The sequence below is a fragment of the Pseudochaenichthys georgianus genome, chromosome 15, assembly GCF_902827115.2.
Source record: "Pseudochaenichthys georgianus chromosome 15, fPseGeo1.2, whole genome shotgun sequence".
Taxonomy (NCBI): Eukaryota; Metazoa; Chordata; class Actinopteri; order Perciformes; family Channichthyidae; genus Pseudochaenichthys; species Pseudochaenichthys georgianus.
The window spans coordinates 23531553-23555530 of NC_047517.1; the positions used below are offsets into that span (position 1 = coordinate 23531553).

The following is a 23978-nucleotide window of genomic DNA, read 5'->3' on the forward strand; positions in this document are numbered from 1 at the left end:
TTAAAGTTGGAATGAGGTTTCTGAGTGAATGTATGAAGGAGCAGTTGGCAGTTGAAGAAGGAGCAGTTGAAGTTGCATGAAGATTGTTGAAGTCTGAAGAGTTTCTCCATTGACTTCCATGTTAAACATGTGATGAATTATAGGATGTATCTCTGGAATTACGAAAGTTATGAATGATAAAACTAATAGTCATCGATTCCTGACCGAGCTGAACGTTTTGATGTTTGAACGGAGTTTCTGCGATGTTCAATATGGGAGAAGAAGAGGCACAAAATAACCCGGCGGAATAATAAAGAATTTTGTGCGTAGCATAACAGATAGTTGGAATGCTGTGTCAGCATTCCCTAAATGACAGTACCTGTGTTTCAGGGAGAACAAGTAACCCAAGGAGAAAGTTCTGCATGGTTGTTTTCTGTAGTCAAATTCCATTGATTGCGTCACCAAGACATATTTACATTTGTATTGTTTTCTTTCACAATCTCGTTTCAGCTTTGGCTTCACACAGAGACAGTTATTTTGTTTCCTTCTTGTTTTAAATCACTGTCTTTATTCTGTCATATAATGGTGCTTGTAATGTTTCTCATTATCCCTTCAGGTGGGGAGAGTAAACTGCATGATAAGAATAGTTATTTAGCACAAATGTAACTAATTCCATTACGTGATGCTGGCGGTTACAGTAGGATTAACTTGTGCTTCCTTGGTGCCTGTTCCCCACGTGTCTGAGACACAACTGGCCAAACCAGTCTGCTTTTCATTACCAGTCCTGTCCTAATGAATCCACTGCTGCTCCTTTCCTCTACAGCTTTTACCCCACTAAACCTTAGGCTGTGCTGTACTTCTGTAGGGAAAGCTGAACGACTTATGAGCTGGACTGTGTGTGAGAGAGACGGAGAAAGAGAGGATCACCACCCAACACACTCCTCGACCGCTACCTACAGCTGCTCTGCCGTTGCCATGGATACAGTGCCCTCTCTCTTGGTGGGTATGGAGGGATGGGGCTGGAGAGGAGAGAGGAAAAGTGCCTCTGACTCCTGCCTCTGCGTCATATTAATACCAGCCCTCCCTCTTTTCCAATCCTTCCTTCCTTCCTTCCTTCCTTCCTTCCTTCCTTCCTTCCTTCCTTCCTTCCTTCCTTCCTTCCTTCCTTCCTTCCTTCCTTCCTTCCTTCCTTCCTTCCTTCCTTCCCAGCATCCAATTTGCACACTGCTAGACCCCCTCCCTTCATGTGTGTCTCCTATCTGCATCTGCTCATCACAGTCTCTCTCACTCTCTCTGGCGCAGCTTGGTTACCTCGGCGTGGCTGACCCAGGCGGACTTTTCGGAGCGAGCGTGGGTGCAGAAGAAGGAGGGAGACAAAGGTAAGCGTAGAGATGGAGGATGTTTGAGAGTGTTTGCCTGTGAAAAACTGTGCACAAAAGACAAGGAGAGGAAAGGAGGGGTGGGGGTCGCAGAACAACTGCAAGACAAAAGACTGAGAGGTAAGCATGAAAGGCATTAACTCACCTGAGATAACAAGTATGGCACCTGGAGCTTTTTAAACATTTAGTTGGAAATGTGTGGAAGGTTGTCAGTGCATTCGAGGAAGTGTTTGTCTGCTGTCAGAGGAAAACATACCAAGAGTGTGTTTTACCTCAGTAAGCAAAACAGTGTGTGCGCTGTCTGTCACACAGTATTACTGAACTGCTGAGGGTTCCCACCATGGAGAGAACAGAGGGGGGAACTTCATTATTCTCACAGCAGCTTTTTGAGTGATGTGTGGACGTGTTGACAGAGCGGGAATCTCTGTATCTGCAAGAGACGAAGAGTGAGAGGAAGAGAGGGGAGACAGTGCAGTCAGTGGTGAAGTGCTCAGCTTCAAAGCTTAATTGCTCCTGGAAACAGAAGCCATTTCCCCCAAATCACAGACATGCACTGTTCCTTTTCTTCTCTCTCGCTCTTATCTCTGTCTCTTTCAGTGTGGGGATGTCTATCTCTAGCTCTCCCATCTGCTGTTGTTCAGAGTTCACCATATTACAGTAGCAGAATCTTCTGTACATGTCAAAGCCTCAGATCGCGACCTACAAGGCGCACAAGGAACCAAATGGTGACAGAACAGAAGAGAGAGATGAGAGGACTCAGTGAGAGACAGACCTTGTTCAAACAGTAACAAGAAGTGTGTGGGAAGTGGAAATTAAAAGAGATGAGTAGGGGGAAAGAAGAGGAGGCCCGCAGGGTGGTTCATTGTGTCTCGGTCCTGAGAACAGTGTCTGACACCGTGTATGACATTTAACTCTGATGCCTCTGCCAGTACGCTGGTGTTTGGGGAATGCGTCTGTCAGCTTGCATTTCAGTGGAGACAGTTGTTTGTCTTTTGTTAGTATAATGGTTGTGAGGGAGAGACAACAGAGCTCTGAGGTTTGTTCTACTCTCCTGGGCTTCAACTCTTGTGTATCCTCTTGTTGGAGCCTCTTGGCTTCATGGATATTTTGGACCAGTGGTTTAATGTGCTTTCAAAACCCAAACAGATGAAAAGATGAATGATGACTAATTTGGAACATCCATCATTATTTCAACCCATAGTATTTAACAACATTAATTATATAAAAGTAGATATTGTTACAACAAATTGTCAATTTGTAAGAACTTTTTTTGCATTTATACAACCCAATTATTTATTATATTTATCAATGTTAACCTCTAATCCAGTACTTTCAGAACACTGTATCGACTGTATGGTATTTACCTAAATACTTTTTATCCATTACTTAAGCATTTTACCTTTTCTCATACCTTTTTAATTTCAGTTCATCCATCACTTTTAGCAGCTACTATCCATTATTTTGTATCTGCTTTCTAAAACATTTCCATGCACTTTCAATTGTGGTTGCAGTTCAACAGTCAATATGTGGAAATAATGGATATTCCATTTAGTCCATTGCAGAGATGGAGTACTCGAGTCCTGGACTCGGACTCGTGAATTGGTGACTTGACTACAACACTGGTCCAATGCTACTCTGCAATTTGACAAGTATCCCCTGAGGTACAAGAACCCTTTTTGTGGGAATCACTTTAATATACTGTCAGCCCTGATGTGTTTTTTCAGTGTAGGCTGAAGTTGTAATTTATTTAAACCTTTTGTATTTTGTATTAAGTCAGGATGACTCAATGATACGGGTCAATCTGTTATCCATCTGACAGGATCATGTACACGAGCAACAAAGACATCCAGCTCATGAGAGTCACTTATGTGCTCGTGTGTTTGTGTAGTGAAGTGTGAGATTTTAAGATTATTGGCTCGGAGAACAGGCAAGCTCGAGTCAAGAGAACTTATGGGATGAACGGAAAGGGAAACCAGAGACGTGGAGGAGGGAAAGGAAATGAAACAAAATCACATCAAGCTGCAGAAAGGTCATGGTACTATCAACAGGCTGAGGAGATTAAATTGCAAGTGAAGTGAAGATTAAAAAGCCATAAACGAGTATAAAAGAGTCTGCTGGGCAGACAGTTTGCAGCCGAGTCAGACTGTTTACATGTAGCTCCATGTGAACGAGTGCGTGCACGTCCCACATGCGCTCTCTTCCTGCCTCCCATGGGCTCTCAGTGTCCCTGTGCTCCAGGTGGGCTTTGCATTTTTAATCGATACTGTCTGTAGTGATTAACACCAATCTTCTCTCAGAAACAGAAAAACAGACGCAAGAAGCGTGAGACGGAGACAGAAAGAGAGATGGAAATCTGTCATACACAAGGGGGAGTGTGTGTGTGAGTGAGTGAGTGAGTGTGTGTGCATGTGTGTTTGTTTGGCAGTAATGACCCTCTGCCTCTGGGCTCCCACTGAGTATGTTTATCTCCCACAGCAGCAATGGACAAAAATGGACGATGCATCACTGCCACGCACGCACACACGCACGCACACACACACACACACACACACACACACACACACACACACACACACACACACACACACACACACACACACACACACACACACACACACACACACACACACACACACACACACACACACACACACACACACACACACACACACACACACACACACACACACACACACACACACACACACACACACACACCACACACACACACACACACACACACACACACACACACACACACACACACACACACACACACACACACACACACACACACACACACACACACACTTTGTGCATGTTCTCTCTTTCCTCTCCTTTGCTGTAATGACCTCCCCCTTGCATTATCCCTTTCAGAAACCCACACAGTGCCTCGCTCCATTCCATATTACTTACTCCTGTCTCACATTATGTAAAAGCTCTGTCTTCCTATATCCCTCCTCTCTCATTTCCCCTCCCACTTGTGTTGCAATATGCCTATTAATGATGCAGCTAGAGCACCACTGCCAACTTCCTGCCTCTGACAGAGGGAGAGGAGTGTAGTTGTGGTGTACATGCCCTGCTCTGTACCACTCCCACTAATCTCTCCACCCCTCTGTCGTTGTGTTGTTTTCCTCAGTTAGCCCATGCGAGCGGTGTGTGGACTGAGTGCAGCTGTTTCGTTCAGAGCAGAGCCCAACATGTGAGAAGATGTCTGTTGGAGGTTGTGCTTGTCCCGGTGAGTGCCGACAGTCTCTTTCTTTTCTCCCTGTTTCCTGTTCCGTCTCTGTGCTCAGTGGAGCTGTCAGAAAGATGACTTATGTAAAAGTGCTGCAAAGCTGCCTAGGGCCAGCGTCAGGCTGTGTTAGTTTGTGTGTGTGTGTGTGTGTGGACACGTGTAGCTGTGCTCCGCTCTCAACACATGTCCTAACCTAAAACAAGGTTATAGACTGAGGCTACCTCACTTTGGGATTGAGTTGTTCAGCAGACCCTTTCAGTCACGCTAGCTTGCTGTGCTGCAGAAGATCAATGGCTGAGTTTTGCCACCTACAGACACACTGAGATATCAATAAGTACTTTACTGGCTGGCTCTTTTCACTCCTTTCCTCAGCTTTATCTAGCCACTGTAGATCTTCTTCTACATTATGTTTGCTCTTATATGTCTCAAGTAGTTGGTGAAAATCCCTGCTTACTGTAAAAAAAACGTTTTTATACCACAGGACAGAACTGAATGAAGCAGAAGTACTTTACTCAATTTTAAATGGTTTTAATCGTCTCTCTTGATGAGTGCAAACGATTAATGAGGATTACTTAAAGATTGAACTAAAGAGTTGAATTTGCTTGGAGTTAAGCTGCTGTTTGGAAATTAGGCAACTCTTTGTTAATGTGACTTTGCATTCCTGCATATTTCCATTTGTAACGCTGTTGTTATGCTTGGGTTGGCTTTTCCTGAAATCAACATTCTTGAGCTTTAAATAAATCGTACATAAAATATGTCTTACTGCAATGCTATGGTGCCTAATTGGTAGTCAGCATTCAAACTCTGCACTTATGCTACCGTGTCAGAGCATGAAGAAAGTCAATCTAGTAGTTCTGTCTACACATGTCAGTCTTTGGCAGGCAAAATGTTGTGGCCGTTTTTATCAAGTAGATCTTATAATCTGTTCTCTCCCATCGAGTGTATGATCCTGTTTGACTTTGGAGCAATTTCTCTTTAACGCTACCACAGTGAGACGGTTGCCTTGTGCACAGTGAAAGCCTCAAAGTGCCAGGAGACTGCCTCAAAGTGCCAGGAGACTGCCTCTGTCCAGCACAAGGGAGCAAGGAACAGATTGAAATTGAATTGTACATCTGCTCATGGGGAACTCAGAGAGGGCAGATTTAATTAGGGTGTCAGTATCATTTTAATGGGGCTACTGTGGTTCATTGGTAGTCGCCTATCAGATGGAATAATATCAGTGAGGCCTCGAAGCCGTGTCAGATTCTTTACTATCTTGTTTCCTCTCTCTGTGCTGTAGTTTTCCAGGAAATCTGCCTCCTTTGCTCTCTCTATTGACAGACCCAACTCCAGAGCAGAACTTTTAATGACATCCACATGTTTGTCAACGCTACACAGAGAATGAGGTCGACCCAGAGAGATCTGCCTTCAGCGTTCAAACACACAGGTTTACACATGTAGGCTTGCGTGCACATGGAGAGCAGGCATGTACACTCGCACACACCTTCACGAGGAACCTGCTAGGACAAGTTTAGGCTGCTGGATCTGTCAGAACAATGACATTGATCAACACCGGTTTGCCTTGCTGTGCACACTGTAAATCATTATAATTGAACGCTGGTTTGTTTACATTCTTGCACTATTGTGGATGGAAGATCCTCCCCATCCTTTGTGTGGGAATCCAACAATTGTCTCTTTCTGCAGCACTTTCTCTTTTGGTCCTGTATGTTTTTGTTTTGTTATTGGGTCAAATCACTATAGAACAGAGGAATCAGAACGGAACATATTTGCATGTAGCAGAATGTGAGTCATGATTAAAAACAGACTTCTCCTGTCTGTCTAGTTAATTGACAACCCTGTGACATCCTGCTGTTGTTGTGACTTTGCTGTGAATCAGCCTTTTTAAGGCTGTGTTCCCCGCATGAAGGAGATCCGTCCTAACACAGTGGAGCCAATCACATCCTTTGTTCAGACTAAATGGTAAAAATAGATTGCCTGTGAGCGGAAGATACCCCTCTCTCCCTCCCTTCCCTTCTCGCATGCACTCAAGCACGCGCTCCCCTCTGCTCACCACTCTCTCCATCTCTCACCCATCTCACTCTTACCCCCCCTCTTATTTATGCCTTCCTCATCTCACTCTCGCCCCCTCTTCCTTGTACCCCCCTTTCTCTCTCTGTCACTCCTTCAGTGCCTTTCGCAGTAACAGTGGTGTTACCTCATGCAGAAAGTCACATGGCTCCTGATTGGAGAAAAGTGACTTTAAGCAGAACCAAGATGGCAGCCAAACGGCCAGGGCTTTTTTGATTACCGTTTCACAACAACACGACTGCCACAGCTTTATCTCACTGCACTGAAAACCTTTTTTCCTTCCTCAATTCTTCACTACTTTTTTCCTAGTCCCCTCTTCTCTCTACCCTAGTGAGTCCCTCAGATCTTGTTTGCTAGATCAAAATGGCTGTGTGCAGAGGCAGAGAGAAAGAAGGAATGCGTGGGAGACAGAGATGCTGGGGAGTCAGAGAGATGAGGGGGGGGGTCGTAGAGTGGAGACATGCTGTAGTGATGTCACATCTGCTGCAGGCCGACAGGATGGCATAGGAAAGCTGGAGCCACATGGAGGGGGAGGATGGGGAGAAGACTAAATGTGAAGGAAAGACAAAATTATTATCTGTCAAAGCACACCTTCATTTGTGGGAGATGTGCAAGCCGCAGAGTCTTTATAACATGAAAGCAGGTTTGTTACTGAGGTACAGTAGAAGGTTACAGTAACATTGCTCAGATTGAAACAGCTGTGTTCTGGAAACAAAAGGTGTGAGGAGGACAGCCGCAGAGTACATTGAAAGCGTTCTGCTTTATCCCTATGCCACCTACGTGTGTGCAAATACAACTGTTTACAAGGTATACAAAGTATAGAAAACTAAAAGATTTAAGCAGCTTGTTTTAGCAGGTGTCAAAGATGAATTGTGCAAACAAGTATAAGAATATAAAGGCAATCGTTGACAGTTTTTTCAGACGAATGTTTCCCTAAACTGAAAATCAGGCAAGAACCAAGACTTGAATAATGATGTCAGAAAGGGGAGTTGGTCCATTTACTTGGAAATAGTGACTGAATCATCATGCTTATTTAATTTCGGAGATGTAACATTAGAATAAGTATTCATGGCTTCATGTTGTAAATTAGATTACGTGTCCAACTTCCAGTAAATGCAGGTGCTGTGTCATAGTTGTTTAATTATTCAGAATCTGTGTCATAGTCCAAGATGAGTCTCTTAATAATATAACGCTGCAGTCAGTCTCTCTGTTGTTCAGTTTATGATCAGAAATGACTGACTCATGCAGTATCATAAGAATAAAAGTGTAAGTCCTGTTTTTGTGGTGGATTTTCTTTTTCTATAACACATTATAGAAGGGATTTTGGTTAATTATGACTCTTTTTTTAGGACACCTCATTTAATTCCGTGGATGTTGGCACAACAGGACAAACCATATAAATGACCAAACCTACAGTTTACACTGCAGCAGATCCAGTCTGTCAACAACAGGCTAATTCTACCTGGATTCAGACCAGTGACCCCTGTCATTGCAAAGTGTCCATAACACCAACATTCACATACTCCCTTTCATTTGTAATCCATCAACCTTATTTATCTGGAACACATGCTGTTTGGCTTCCTCCTGTCAGCCCACAGCAGCATCCTCTGGGCGCAGTCTGTGTTAGCGCTGTCTACTGCCGTGTTTCTATCACTACCAGTCAGGTGTCACAACGGTTTCCTTGACAGGTTTCTGCTTCGTCTTGAAGAGCAGCAACAGGAGTCTTAACATGCTGTTCACCAGCGCTCTCTTCAGTTTTCCTCACTACTGATTCACTCTCACTGTCAAAAGTTTGCACATTGTACACACATCAAAATAGTACTTGAAATATCAAACATTTCAAGGCATGTTAACATGTTTGACTTGTTCACAGCTCACAACAGTTTTTTTTCAGTCAGTCAGTTTATTTTTAAATGTTATAGGTTGTCTTCTAAAAAAATAATATAATAACTTTCTTACGTACACTCACAAACAGGGATTTAGTAAGATGATGTGTCTGTGGTTAAAACTGCCCTGCATTGTGGCAGGCGCTATAATATATTGAAGGTTTGCGTGCTGTTATGGCAAACTGTTGCTGAAAAAACCCAATACACATTATTCACTTACTAGATACTATTTTCTACCTTTTCTAGCTGTCTTCCATTATAACCTCTTCAGTGTTTCCCACAGATCTTAAATATACTTGTGGTGGTAGCCGAGAACGGGGACTTTATGTTTCCCACACATAAGTCTATGTGTGGGAAACCCTGCTCTTTATTTAGGGACATTTTCGTAAATTCCATACTATTTTCCATGGATGGCCAAAGATGTAGCTACTAGTGCACCCTCACTCATTTCAGATACATTCTTAGTCATTTTGTTCTGGAACAGGGCTTGCACTGAATGTATTTCTGTGTTAATGCTATGCAGTCCTACTTCTGCATAAAACAGTATGTGTAAAGTGGTCTTAGAAGCTGAGGATCTATAAATACAAGAAATCGTGTGTAGTACAAGACCAGTTTTCCGGGGACTAAAATAGAACTGAGTTCTTGTGCATATGACTGCTATTTAATGTTATCACTACCTGTCGGTGCTACTTACCTGGTACTCGGTGTGTATGTGTGCATATAGTGTATGTGTGACTCTTACTAAATACAGATGAAATAGGATGCCGTCTTTCTTCAGATGGCCCACTCTTATGTTGTGGTTGTTATAATCATGGAATAGGCAGATAAAGATATAACTACATGATAGAAAATGTATAGTTTATTTTATTAGAAGCTCCAGGTTATTTCGTTGTCAATAGTTTACAGCATAAACTGCTGGATAAAGTTATACTGTTGTATTCTGAAGCATGAGGATGTTTTCAGCGTTTACCAGCAGAGGGAGATGTTGTTCTGTCTCATCTCTTCTTGTGTCAGTCCATCAACAACACAGGCAGACTGGGGAATCATTGTTTTCAACAAGAGATCCAAGATCTGGGTGTGTTACAACAAAAGGCTTTAGCCTTTCTTCTATATTCCCTTTGTAGCTGTTTAATTCTTAGTTTTCTGTCATAACTTAAAGACAACTCACTGGATTTAATCACAGTTAATTTATCTAGAAAGCGTTTACCAACCAGAATTGTACAGATGATGTAGCCTACCATTCACAGCAGTTATTTGTGTGGCACTCTCCTGTCAATCTATTGCTGCACTTCTCTCATCTGCTCTCCCTGCTTACATAATTCGACAAACCTACTGCAGCTCAAGTGAAAGCCTCAACAAATTGAGCTTTAAATGCACTTTGTGACCACAAAAGGTTTTCTGGGCCTCAAATATATTGCTTGTAAACATGAGAGTGGGTATTGATTAAAAGTGAGGCTGCAGATTATACCCTTACATAATCTGAGGCTCAGGACTGCGGTCTGAAGGATTTGAGTCATCTGCTAAGGCTGACAATTTTCATAAGCCTTCACAAAGTTGGCTCGAATTAAACAGCCTTTTTAAGTAACTAGTCTTTTTCTAACATTTGCTGAATAGTGTAGACACAGCATCTGAATCACATGTTTTTCTTTATAGTTACGCTCAGGATGCACTGTAGAGTACTGGACAAAGGTGCTTGTCAAACATTTTTTTTAAATAATCGATTACCCAATTATATAATATACATTGTTTAGGTGTCAATAACCCTGCCATACAATGGTTGTATTAATGCACCAGGACAGAAAAATATTAAAAATAATTACTGCAAAGTTTCACAGCAAATAGACCTGAAAGTCTTTGGTCTGTGGTTGAATGCAGACATCAACTGTTTATTTTTTAAATGTAACCGTAGTATTATTTTTTTATAAGGAACTGTGCTGAGATGAACTGATGGTCTACTTATACTATTCAAACCCACCAGACTTCTAAGTTCAAGTGGGACCCCAACGTTTCCAAAAATACCCATAGGACTGGATGAGTTTAGCTGAAATGTGTATAAACCTATTCACATATTAATACGATAACGATACGATAATACTTGATTGGTCAGATCAAGTCTGAAATTTGACTTGCATCACAGCAGCTCCATGTGTAACATCAACATAGACAAATGACACAAGACATGAAAAGCAAACAACAAACATTTAACATAAAATCACAATCACTGAGAGGAAAACATTTTCAAAGACCCTTGAGCATGCATTTGATCTGGGATTTAGCTCTGTTACTGTGAGGATTGACTGATGCACAAAGTAGTGCTTCAGTCTGACTTTATTGAATCGCAACAATAATAATGTTATAGTCTACTTTCATTTAGTAGAATGGTGATGTAATAAAAACATTAGGCATATTGACATAGTCAACATAGCTTTGAAAACAGACTTGCACAAGTTGATACAGAATAGAAATTAGTTTGTCCATCCGATATACGTGTGTGTTAAGGGGCAACATGTGGGCTGATAATTGATCCTCTCAACGGGGACCCATCTTGTTCCACTCGGGGGTCCTCTTTTGCCCCAACAGTTCCAGGACAAGACAAATTGGGATCCCTGCTGGCCGCGGAGCGAGGCCCGTGTTTGTCCGGTCTGTGTGATGGGATGGGCGGGGGAGCCCGAAGGAGGCGGGGCCTTTGTTTTTTTCGTGTCTCGGCTGGCAGGAACAAAGGGTCCTGTAGTAGTAGTAGATAGGTAGCACCGTCCCCCAAACAAATGCCATTTAAAACATACAGTCGGGCATTGCAATTTGACAGGAACCAGGGCAAGTAGCGGAGTTTTTCTTTTTCTTTCTCCGTCGCTTGCCGTCCTGTTTGGGACGTAGGACTGATCCTTCCATTACCAACGATCGGAGCTGGAGCTTTGACTGTCCAGCCGCTCCGGCTAGCAGAGAGGCTAGCTGTCGAGAAACACCGAGCGGAGGTGTTGAGCAACTCCGCCTTTCGGTGGACCTTTCTCTGCAGGTAACTCAAACGTACAGTTACACTACTTTGACAGCTCTGTAGGTTCAACATAAATGCAGAGACCACTAGTGAAGAAGCACAGGAAATTATAATTGCACGGCGCGAATAACGGAAGTTTAGCATCTAGCTAGGTAATAGCTTAGCAATGGCATCCGTCCTCGGTAAATGAATGCGGCCCTGCAGATCAATTTACGCCTGGTCCCGAAAGTGAATACTGCCTTATTGTTTTAAATATATATAGTGCAGGTCCACATACATAACAAAACATAAACACCAATAAGCATCTCAATGGTGTTGGCCGTCTTGATACATTGCTTTGGATCTTTTATTGGCTGAGGGCCAGCCTCTGGATGCAGCTCTATTGTTTGCAATGAACAGTTTGGGCGGACTAAACTGCATCAAAGTCACACTATTTCGAGTTCCCCATGTGTTAGACGGGTTATGCATCATGATCTTAATTCTTAGTCGGCTTCTTCTAAAAGATTCTGACTGGCTGGAGTCATCCATCTCAATTTGTACCCAACGTCAGGTTGCTTTCCTGATCGTTTCTTTCTGGCCCGTGGCATTATGTATGCATCTGTTAGTCTGAGTGCTGTAATCCGCAGATGGTTTTTATACAGGTTTGATGCTGGAGACTGGACAGCTTTTTAGAGTGCTTGTTGGTTGGTATTCAAGGTGACAGTGAACTGTGTGTCAGCATTTTGTAGAATGTCTGTTTCTGAATGTGTAGGCATGTTATTCTGGAGAAAATAAGAATCCTGCTCTTATTTGTTGCCATGTAGTTTTTGCATTGCCTTTTTAGATTAAACAAAGACTGCTTATTTGTGTTTGAGTCTTGTCTGCATCTAATGCTGTTGTTGGGTTCTTCAGAGCAGGTCCACCCACATAGTAATGGGAGGAGAAGTTGACCTGCTGTGACTCTTTCTGGAGCAAGGGGGTGAAGGGTTAGACAGAGCGAATGAAGGCGTTTTAGTTGTTCCAGCAATAGAGACTGGACAGACGGATCAGAGTTCACCCAGACATACTTGACCCCAATTCATCCCTTTCTCCCTCGATTTGTCGTTCATTTTTCAAAAACATCATCATTTGTAGTCTCTGTCTGTGGCGTATCCCTTAGGTTAACACAAGTGTTGTAGTAAGCCTAAAAGATACAGCACAGTTGGGTGTGATGCGGCGCTCGAGCGGCCTACAATGAGTGCCCCCCTGCTGGTTTTAATTTGGTACACTTACTATTTTAGACACCCTGGTGACAGTGACTGAGAATTGTGCATGAATTGGGAAAGTAACACATTAACATCATGCTGCCTTGAGGTTTCTATGGGGATTGGTAATACTGGATTTACATGCAGGCCATTAATAATCAACATTTCCAAAGGGGAGACATTGCCCATATCTGTTTACCTCCTTTGAATGCATCATCACCACACATATTCATTTCCTTTGGGTCCCTTTACATATTTCTGTTTCGATGCTAACAAGTAGTAAAGCCAAAGGGTAATTGTGATGGGCAAGTCAGTTCTTCAAAAGGTTATTTTTCTCAACATCTCAGTCCACAACTATCAGCTGGAGTATCCCACATCTTTAGATGACATAATTAGATCCAGCCGCTGCCTGTGTGAGGTCTCCTTTAGAAAAGACGTTTAGAATATATGTTTTTCTCATAGCGCTGATTGTCTGAGAAATGAATGCCTTATCTGGACAGACATGGGTTAACAACTGCTGGGATATGAGTGGGGGATGGGTAAATAAGGCAACTAGAGGGGGAGACGACGCACACAACACAGGCTGGTTCGATTACATGGGGCTGAATGCACAGAGGAGGGTTCCCTATAATGAGCACGGAGAACATACCAGACAAACTCATCTGGTGTCTCCCCCATTTCACTGATTGTTTTCTCAGGCTGGCTAATAAATATTGCTGTTTTTCCTCTCCCTGTGATGATTTGTTTTCTTGTCCATTTACTAAATTGAAGATGCATTAGATAATGAAAGCAGCAGGAAATTGTTTTGGCAGCTTGCTTTTTATTTGAGTAAATCTCCACAAAATCATCCAGCATTAGATTACTTAGATGATGCTGTGATTTGAACGAGCTAAGTCTAAAGCAATCTAAATCTCCTCTAAATCTCTGTTCTTTTTCCCCCTCCTCTGCTGTGTGCTTCTCTGCAGGCTGTTCGTCAAAGTCATTCAAGCTGTACTCTCCTAAGGAGCCCCCCAACGGCGGCAGCTTTCCCCCCTTCCACCCAGGAGCTATGCTGGACAGAGATGTGGGGTAGGTCTGGGCTATACTGTCAAATGCAATATAGGTTAAAGCAAGGTGTTAATTCTGATGTCTTCTTTCTACAACTTGTATTATGTTAATGTAATTTGTTGACATAGAGTTTACTGAAGAATATGTGTACTGTGTATATGTATGTTTTTATTTTTTTGTGCTTATTCAAATTGCACTGTTTCATCACCCAAACTTTGAACGCGATATTGAATTTAAATCAAATGAGAGATACTGAACATGTTAACCCTTTTTTAATACCTTCCTGATTTATGGTTATGTGAATGTGTATTTAAAATCAACTAGCCGTGAAAAATTAAAACACATCCTGCATCAAATGGTTGCTGATTTAGTTTTGTATTCCTCTTAGGCCTACACCCATGTACCCCCCATCATACATGGAGCCTGGAATGGGGTGAGTGCTTAACTTTAGCTTGTAGCTATCTTAACTCAGAATGTATTCATTCAGTCTTTATAATCTCTACTCTCCATTCAGTTTATAACATAAACATTCAATTCACCTGCTGTTAAATGAAGCGTGAGACCGCCTGTGTCATTTGTTTATGCTACATCTGTTAAAAATCACAAAACTGCAGAGTGATTAAACCCCCCTTCTTTCTGTTTCAGGAGACCCACACCGTACGGGAACCAGACAGATTACCGGATATATGAGCTGAACAAAAGGCTACAGAATTGGACAGAGGTTAGTCACTTCATCATCCACATAGACAGAGAGTAACAAGAAGTCAACCCCAAACAAAACACACAGCATCAGTGTTTCGTTTTCAGGCTTCTTGTGATTACTATCTGTAGTGCTACATTCTGCAGCTCACTGTGGCCGTGTTTGCAGATGTCCCCTCCCCAGCTGCTGTTTGTGTGTAGCTCACCATGCTAGGGATTTATGGGAAATGAAGCCTGAGAATGCACTGACTTAATTTACATTCAGGCTCTAATAGGATTATCTGATCAACCTGGCTAAAATGTAATTGGAGTACCAACTGTTTATATGCCTGAGCTCGCTACTGAGTAGCTGTTATGAGCCACTCTTTTTATATGACTGTCAGTGTGCACACTATTAGAAATGCATACCCAATGACTTCTGTACATTGGAGGAATTTAAACACACTTTAGTTTTATGTCCAACAAAACACACATGATGTCTGAAGCCCAGCGTGCGTTATTTAGGAAGTTCAACTCTCAGCTTTTTTGCACGTCTTCACTGCACCACCAATATTTACTCATCTTTAAGAGCACCTGTGTCTGTATTAGAGAAAGTTCAACTATGCAGGAACAGTTGAACGGTCATTTAAATGGTAGATTAGAGGAAACAAGAATTTCTGCTTCTTCTTTTGAGTGGTATCAACTTCAAAAACATGCTGCTCACTTACAAAGCCCTACATAACCTGCCCCCCCCACCTGGCTGACCTTCTTCAGGAGTAAACCCCCTCTCGCTCCTCCTCTGCTGGTCTGCTAACCGTCCCCACGCCACGCCTCGTCACCATGGGTGCTCGGGCCTTTAGCTGCACTGCTCCCAGACTCTGGAACTCCCTCCCCCGCACATCCGACAGTCAGACACAATCACCATATTCAAATCCCAATTAAAAACCCACTTGTTCAAATCTGCCTACTCACTGTAGTGCTCCCCATTATATGTTTCATTTGTGTCCACTTGATTGTCTCCTCCATGATTTCCTGTTTGTGTTTTTATCATGTTCTGTTGCCTATTAGCATTTTCTTTTTTAACAAATTGTACGGTGTCCTTGGGTGTCATGAAAGGCGCCTAAAATAAAATGTATTATTATCTATTAGGGGTGTAACGGTTCACAAACATTTCGGTTCGGTACGTACCTCGGTTTTTAGGTCACGGTTCGGTTCGGTACGTTTTCGGTACAGCAGAAAAAATTATCACAAAACATAACATATATTTTTTTTAATTATTATTAAACTGTGAATAATGTATTCACTCAAATAAATACAAAATATAATAAAATAAAACTTAAGGTGCAGCATTTCGATAAACTGAAATAATCTGTATTTGAACTTTACTGTACTAGTACTCACAAAACATAAACTATTAGTTTAGGGTTTTTAATTATTATTAAACTATGAATATTCACTCAAATAAATATAAAATATAATAAAATAAACATTAAGGTGCAGCTTTTCGATGAACTGAAATAATCTGTATTTGAACTGTACTGTACTAGTACCTAAGCAGCCAGTTTGACATTATGACTTGCTTGTCATTGTCTTTTCATGTTTTTTTAAAGAAAGATGAACTTGTCCACATTGCTTGCTGAAAGGGCAGACATGCTGGCACTAGCAATGTCTCCTGCCGTGGAGAACACCCTCTCGCTAGGGACAGAGGTAGCAGATACAGCCAGGTAGCGCTTTGCTAACATGGCAACATAAGGATATTTGCCGTTTGTAATAGCTTTGGCTCGGTCTGAAGTTGTTGCGAGTGGTGGAGGCTTAAATGCTAGCGGGAGTTGGGTTTGCACTTCAGTCTTTTGGTACCGGTGATATTCACGTTCGGGTGATGCCTTTTCAAATGAGTGTGCAAGTTTGATGTATTGCCAGCCGCGTAACCAATGTTAGTTGAACAATGCCGACAAACAGCTTTGGTTCGGTCCACCTGTCTTTGTCCGTCATCCTTGTACGTAACTGCGAAACCAAAATGTTCCCAAACCGGAGACTTCAATGATGCTGGAGGATTTTCGAGCTCAACTTTATCTGCGTTCGCCATTTCGACAGTTCCTCAAATTACTGATTACATTTGAACGCATCCCTCTGACCAGCTCGTCCAATGAAATGACTTGCTCGCTCTATGACGCGTTGAACACAATGGGAGCAAATTACTCTGAATGCTGCGACGCAGCACCTGAGATTACTTCCAAGAAGTTGTTCACGTTCTCAATTTTTTACGTTTAAAGTTATATGCGTTCGGTACACACGTGTACCGAACCGAAGGGCCCGTACCGAATAATTTCGGTACGGGTACGTGTACCGTTACACCCCTATTATCTATATATAGCAAATAACATTTGTATAGGAAACATACAGTATTGCTTTTCAGTGTGTTCTCTCTGGGTTAGGCTAGAATGCTATGTTTTATTTTATTGTGATTTATATGAAAAATAACAGTAATGGTTCTTCCTCTGTTTTTAGGACTGTGACAATCTGTGGTGGGATGCGTTCACCACAGAGTTCTTCGAGGATGACGCCATGCTCACCATCACTTTCTGTCTGGAAGATGGACCCAAACGATACAGTAAGAATATAGACTACATGCCATTGCTAATCATTGTTTTACTTTCAGCTTCTAATTACAAATCTTAAGAAATTGACCTTCATCATTTAAAGCAGGGGTGGGGAACCTTTTTCCTCTCAAGGGCCATTTCAATGTTTTCAACATCCTCCGAGGGCCGTACAAATGATTGACCGCTGCTTAAAAATACTAAAATCACAGCCCACTCATTTCACCTTTCTTTCATGCTGTGCAAAGAAAAAGCAACCTCTTAATCCAGATATCTTGCCATGACTCACGCATGCATGCACGTGCACGGTTGTGGCATGACCACCCAAACAGAAAGATATGGACACAAGATGTGTGCAAATGTATTTAGAATCCTATCCATGTGAACATGATTTAAGTTGGTGGGACCTAACCTCCTCCATGCTCCCCCAGGAAGATTTTTTTTTTAAATGTTGAAGTTAAAAGCATCAATCTGGTGCACTTTGAGAGCAACATTAGTAGATCTATGGATACATCTCTCAACACCCATATGAAACAGAACTGTAAACAGATTTTCTTTTTCTTTATGGATATTTTACAAATCACTCCCCTTTCAAACTGTATTCTTGTTTATTAATAACTTTCTTTTACTGTCATATAGTATTTTATACCTGTTTACTTTATTCTCTTATTTGTTTTATAACTATAATGATCATATAAAGATGTGCCTTTACCTCACTGGTTGTAGAAAAAGCTTCTTATATTCGTTAGCATAGCTAGCTAACCAGATGCTAATAACAACAAAGTTATGACTGTATGATCAGTATGACAGATCGCCACTGGGCTTACAACTAAGACACAGCCACGCAAAAACTGCAGCATGTGTACGGCTCCTTATGGGTACTGACATTTTTGGAAGTGCCGGAGCGGAGCTGCGTTCTGGTGCTCCCCGTCAGAACTACGAGACATATACCACGTGACGACACGTTAGGCTTGTGTTGTGTTCAAGGACCCTGACCAGGCCAGGAAAAACAGGCACTCTCTTGTTTCATTATTTTGCGGTCTAGATTTCTTTAATTTTTTTTATTTTTTGCATGTGTTTATAAATTACCTCGAGGGCCACACGAAATGGTCTCGCGGGCCATATACGGGCCGGAGGTTCCCCACCCCTGATTTAAAGTATAAACTGTATGTGATGTCCATATCATGAGAATGTTTTATTTATGATTGGCATATAACTGTTTGTAGCATAATGTATATCCTATTCTTAATGATGTTTTTATGTCCGCATGATTTTGTGCTACTGTATCCCCCGGTGTAAGGCGTATTTGTATGTATTAATTGTATTCGTTTTATTTACGAAGTTATCATTTGTGTGTGCAGCCATCGGCCGGACATTGATTCCACGATATTTCCGAAGTATTTTCGAGGGGGGTGCCACTGAGCTGTTCTACGTTTTGAAGCACCCAAAGGAGTCCTTCCACAGTAACTTTGTGTCTCTCGACTGTGACCAGTGCACCATGGTGACCCAGAACGGCAAACCCATGTTCACACAGGTACACTGGATACAAAATGTACAGCCTTTTATTAGCTTCCGGTTGCTGTGACTTCGAACTTATTATATTTCTCCTCTGGGGATAAGGTTTGTGTGGAGGGCCGCCTGTACCTTGAGTTCATGTTCGATGACATGATGAGGATCAAGACGTGGCACTTCAGCATCAGACAACACAGAGAGGTCCTCCCAAGGAGTATTTTGGCCATGCATGTGAGTTCCAGATGCAAATAACCACACACTGACACTGAAATACACGTCCTGTACATGCACTTATTCATCTCATCTCTCTCATAGGATCCCCAAATGCTCGATCAGCTGGCTAAAAATATCACCAGATGTGGGCTGTCCAACTCCACGCTCAACTACCTCCGTGTAAGCAAGTTACTTTATGATAATCTTCTTTTATCGATCGGTCGTTTTAATAAAGCTTCACATGCAACAACCTGTTAACACTCATTTGATTCTGTTTGGTTTCTTTTTTTCTTTTTCATAAAGCTATGTGTGATATTGGAGCCCATGCAAGAGTTGATGTCGAGGCATAAGACGTACAGCTTGAGCCCCAGAGACTGCCTGAAGACCTGCCTCTTCCAAAAGTGGCAAAGAATGGTCGCACCTCCAGGTAATGCACACACCTTTCAGATTGTCTGTGTCAATTATGGCATTGTTTAACCTTCAATTATTAAACGGTGGAGTTCAAATCCAGTGGAAATTGCACAGCTTTTCATTATCTGCATAGCTTTTCATTATCTGCAACATATCTACAGAGACTTTAATAAATATATGATTATAAATCCTATCATCTCCTGTTTCTACATGTAGCTGAGCCCGCCAGACAAGCTCCAAACAAGAGGCGGAAAAGGAAGGTGTCCGGTGGAAGCACCGTGAGCACCGGCGGAGGCAACAATAACAACAGCAACAGCAAAAAGAAGAGTCCAGCCAACAGCTTTTCACTCTCCAGCCAGGTACCTGTAAGCATTACATCTACTTGACCTCTTTCTGCGCCTCTTAAATTCAGCTGAGCAAGGCATTGGAGTAAATATCAGAGGGTGGATGGGTTTGGAAAAAACGGCAAGGAGGTTAGAAAATCATTTTTGTGTATAGGGGGTGTTAGCTAGGGTTGTTGGTGTGTTAGGAAGTAGGTGTAGCAGCAGGATAGAGATAGGAAGGGGATGCTTATGGATTGGGGTTTAAGGTGTGGTAGGTGTAAAGGGGGTTGCTTTCTCTAATTCTGAGGATGTGTAGATTTAGTCAGTAGACCCCCTAATGTAACCATTGATGGGCAGTCCCTGGTCCTCTGGGGCCACAGGTCTATGGGTTTATATAGTGGAGGTATACGTGACCCCCTTTACTAAGTAATGCTTAAAATAATTGTGGTAGTGTTGCCTTGCTCTGAATTCCAGTGGGGCAGTTTTTTACGCTGTATCAACTTGGTTTTAGAGTTACCGCTCAATCTATCAGAGCACGTGATTCACTCAGCACTGCTGTCTTTGCCCACTTGGTTGCTTGAGAGCCAATGAGACCCGAGGTGGAATGAAACCCCCTGATGCTGCACTCAAGGATCAGGGATGCCCACTGCTGGCCAGTAGGGAGGGCCCCATGACTCTGGTTCTTGGAACAAGGATAGGGAGTCAGGGCCACATGGACTTCTGAACTGTCAAGGTAGATGCCCTGACAAAGATTGTAGATTGAGAGGACACTATTATCTCAGGGTTAAATACTCCCTTGGTCCCTTAAAGTATGAACTTCTTATTAGTGAAAACTAATTTCTAACGTTGGAAACAAACACAGTCAGACAACCCGTCCGCGCAGCCCCCTGTATTATGGGGATAATATGTATCGGCCCTTGCTGTCCCCTTTAGGACGTGATGATGGTGGGAGAGCCCACTCTGATGGGAGGGGAGTTTGGTGACGAGGACGAGCGTCTGATCACGCGCCTGGAGAACTCGCAGTTCGATGTGGCGAATGGCCTGGAGGATGAGGACAGTTTCAACAGCTCTCCTGCACTGGGTGCACACTCACCCTGGAACAACAAGGCCCCCTCCAGTCAGGAGAGCAAGAATGACAACTCCCAGTCGTCCCAGTAGAGTGCCGAGGTCCCAGTCAGACCCTTTTTTTCAATGCTTAAATCCTACTGGGATCCATCTGAGCCAACACACTAGTGACAGGAGTCAGGGAGGGCGGCCTCGAGCACTTGTGTTCAACATTTTTTTGTTTGTTTTTGTTCCATCATGTTCTTTTAAAAACAAACAGAGATTGATAGGGAATGGACAATAGCTGATGGACTGATAAAACTCTTACTGTCACATGAAGGACAGGGTCAGCAGAAGCCCACCCCTCCCTCACGTAGCTGCACATGATCAGTGGTGCTCAGCCTTGGCCCTCGTCTGCTCGGCTCCACTCAGTCCTCTCAGAGGTGTGGTGAGACTGGCGGGGGTGGCGGCGTGGGCGCATGTGTCTTTACCCCCCCCTCATCGCTCACCACAGTGTTTGAGCCAAAGTTGGCGTGTCCTGTTGTTCGAGTGCTCGCCATGGCGACCGTGTCAGTGGGTTCTTGTTCCAACCTCGGGTCTCTCAGGCGTGCGTTCTCCTTGACGATGCACCCCGTTGTTTCTGTTGTGCTCATGTCACAGGGAAGAAATGATAAGCTTTTAATTTAACTTTTTGTTGCAGGCTGCAGAAAACTGTGTGCACTCTTAGTATCAAAATTCAACTTCGGTTTTTAAAAACTCAATTATTTGTTTTTGTAGGACCTGGTTGGAACAAAAACCTGTACAGTGCCGGAGCTTGAGGACCGGAGTTGAGAACCACTACGCTAAATCTTAAACATCCACAAACTGACACACATGCATCCAGACCTGTTCATACTCCAACACACACACACAAACACACATTTTCACTCACCTACACCTGCAGCATAAAACAATGAGGTACTGGAGAGAGGTGGTACGCAGCATGTCTGGACCAGAGCACCAGATGCTACAGAAGTGTGTTTTCATTTTCAATGTTTTCGACTTGTTTTGAATTGTTTTTATTTTTGTAATCAATTTCGAAAAAATAAACATACAAGCAAGCAAACAAAAACACCCCTAGAATATTCTTTGCACTATTTTCCACTATTGACTCCAGTCTATTTTTCTTATGAATTGACCGTGTATTTCCTTTCCTTTTCTATTATTGCTAATGTAAGAACTGTAAAACATCTGAAACCTGCAGTATATTAATGTAGACGTATTGCTGTTAGATCATTCTTATTGTAATGGTAATAACTTCCACGTAGGTCTGTGCTAAATATAATGTCACCCATCTGTCGGCCATCATACTGTCATCAGGTCCTTTGGCTTCAGTGCTAGAAAACAGGTTTGGGCAAGAGAGCAAAGCCAGTGTTTGAATACTGGACCACATCTTGTCTGATGTGAGTCCAAAGACACTGAAGACAACTCCCCCTCAAAATGTCCCTCCAGCCCCCGGGTTGGATCTGTTGACATGTCATTGCAGAACTGTTTTGAAATCTGGAGGTCCTCTCTTCAGAACACACAGTAACAAGAAACTTCTCAAATTTGTTACTCAAAAATATTTTAAAAATCAAATTTTGACAAGATTGTAAAAAAAGGAAAAAAAGACTTTTGTATTAACTTAAGTTTCCCAGAAATGTTTTTAATTACAACTAAGAAAGCTGCACACCAAGGAGCTACATGTAAAGATTCTTTAGATATTGATTACACTACTGTTTTATGACGAATCATTTTGTTGGCTTTACTCCTCATGTTTGTGTCTGTGCTTGTATATTTTAGTAATTTCTGTAAAAGTTATTCTGCGTATTCCTCCCTAGAATTATCACAAACTCAATCTAATGTAAAGAGATAAAAACCCTCTTGAAAGTTTTTTTTAATTGTACAATCACTGATAAAATAATTTTGCCCTCATTTTAGGAAACTGTATTTATTCTTCTATGTACTGACATTCTGTTTAGGTCCAACCCGCCTGTACTATACCCATGATGAAATATGGAGGAGTCTCTTGGGCCGAGTCAGTAAATGCTAATACAGGTCATTCCCTTACTTGTTTTTTTTATATGCGGCTCCCAGTTTATCACAGTGGTTCAGTATGTTCACATTGAAGAGATATTTAATGGCCAATTTCTGCTGTCGTATGTACCTGGTCTATCTGAAAATGTATTGGATGCACTGAAAACCAATAAATAACCACATTTAGAGAAAATCCTAACCGCCAAGTCATCCTTTTTTCCCTGAAGTTGCAAAATGTAATGGTGTGTCATCCTCTGAAAAGCAATGAGCTCTTCAGATGTTGAAAATGTTCCACAATGGTGCAACCTTTAGTGAAATATTGATCAAAATTCCCTTAACCTCGATGATGTGGCTTTTTGTTTGTAATTAATTTGTTGGCTGTTTCCAGATCCATTTCAGATGACTCATACATGAAAAATGCAAATTCAATTTGACTTCATGGAAATATGCTGACCATTGACACGACCTCTTATCCTGGGGGGGGGGAAGACTCGCCCAGCTTGACCTCAAGCTGCTGTGTCAGGGTTTCCTGTTTACGTAAATATGATGTAAAATATGAGCTTCAGCTTCGCCCAGCTGACAGTGGATAGTAGTTTCCAGACTCGCCCAGCAGGGGTCTCCCTAAGCAAGAAGAGCACAGTGAGCAGCCTGTGAGAAAGTGCTCCATCACTGTATCTGGCACCAATGCTATAAATCCTCACTGAGCTGCAGGCTGTGTGACTAAGACCCTACTCATTGTCTCTAGCGCCCCAAGTTTACCTTGTGGTGTATCTACTACTCAGCAGGCGAACACATAATTGATCTAGGAGGTGGACATTTTTACAGCCTGTGTTTCCTAAGTTGACATCATTCAGAGAATAAGGGTTTGTGATATTTGGGACAGAGTTGATATGGCAATTCCCCAATAGCTGGCTCCTGTAGCACCTCACCATAGGGGTGATTTTATATCTATATTTTTTGCCAGGTTTCTGTCATTGATAATTCATGTATGGTATTAATAAAGATGAATTTTCACTGAAAAAGTATTGTTATTACACTCAACTCTTGTGATTCTTCTCTTATTACATATTTACATACTTGTTACTGTAATGAGAACACTTTCTATCATGTGAAACTGATCCTAGCTGGGTAATCCCACAAAAACAAACCTTAAAGAAATAAAAATAGATAACTTGGAAACAAGTACGCTTTGTTATATTTCAGCTATGCAAATTTGATCTAGCTCTAGCCACAACACATATTTCAATACAACTCGACAAAAACACTGTCGCCAGAACAGTTCACAAACTTTTTATTGAAACAAAGTGTCAGCAAGACAATAGAGATCTTCTTTC

General features: G+C 42.2%; 1 protein-coding gene across 5 annotated transcripts; it reads left to right on the forward strand.

Annotated features, from left to right (window-relative positions):
- The first annotated feature begins 1272 nt into the window (after nt 1-1272).
- Nucleotides 1273-23685, forward strand: ldb1a (LIM domain binding 1a). 5 transcript variants are annotated; one of them, XM_034100436.1, is made up of 12 exons: nt 1273-1358; nt 4498-4596; nt 13730-13832; nt 14200-14244; nt 14457-14532; nt 16998-17100; nt 18448-18620; nt 18707-18829; nt 18914-18991; nt 19115-19238; nt 19439-19587; nt 20479-21360. In XM_034100436.1, the coding sequence occupies exons 2-12, from the start codon at nt 4569-4571 to the stop codon at nt 20701-20703; spliced, it is 1227 nt and encodes a 408-aa protein (XP_033956327.1). In that variant the 5' UTR covers nt 1273-1358; nt 4498-4568; the 3' UTR covers nt 20704-21360. The 5 variants fall into 5 exon arrangements, with proteins under 5 accessions (XP_033956327.1, XP_033956328.1, XP_033956331.1 ...); XM_034100437.2 differs by lacking the exon at nt 1273-1358 and having other exon boundaries at nt 4398-4596; nt 19439-19581; XM_034100440.2 differs by lacking the exons at nt 1273-1358; nt 20479-21360 and adding an exon at nt 21367-23685 and having other exon boundaries at nt 4400-4596.
- Nucleotides 23686-23978: the final 293 nt, after the last annotated feature.

Bases quoted from the DNA above. Each gene is read 5' to 3' on its own strand.
- ldb1a (XM_034100436.1), top strand. From the start codon at position 4,569: ATGTCTGTTGGAGGTTGTGCTTGTCCCG. The intron at 17,101-18,447 runs GTAAGAATATAG...TTGTGTGTGCAG, and splicing joins AGATGGACCCAAACGATACA to CCATCGGCCGGACATTGATT. The intron at 18,621-18,706 runs GTACACTGGATA...TCTGGGGATAAG, and splicing joins GCAAACCCATGTTCACACAG to GTTTGTGTGGAGGGCCGCCT.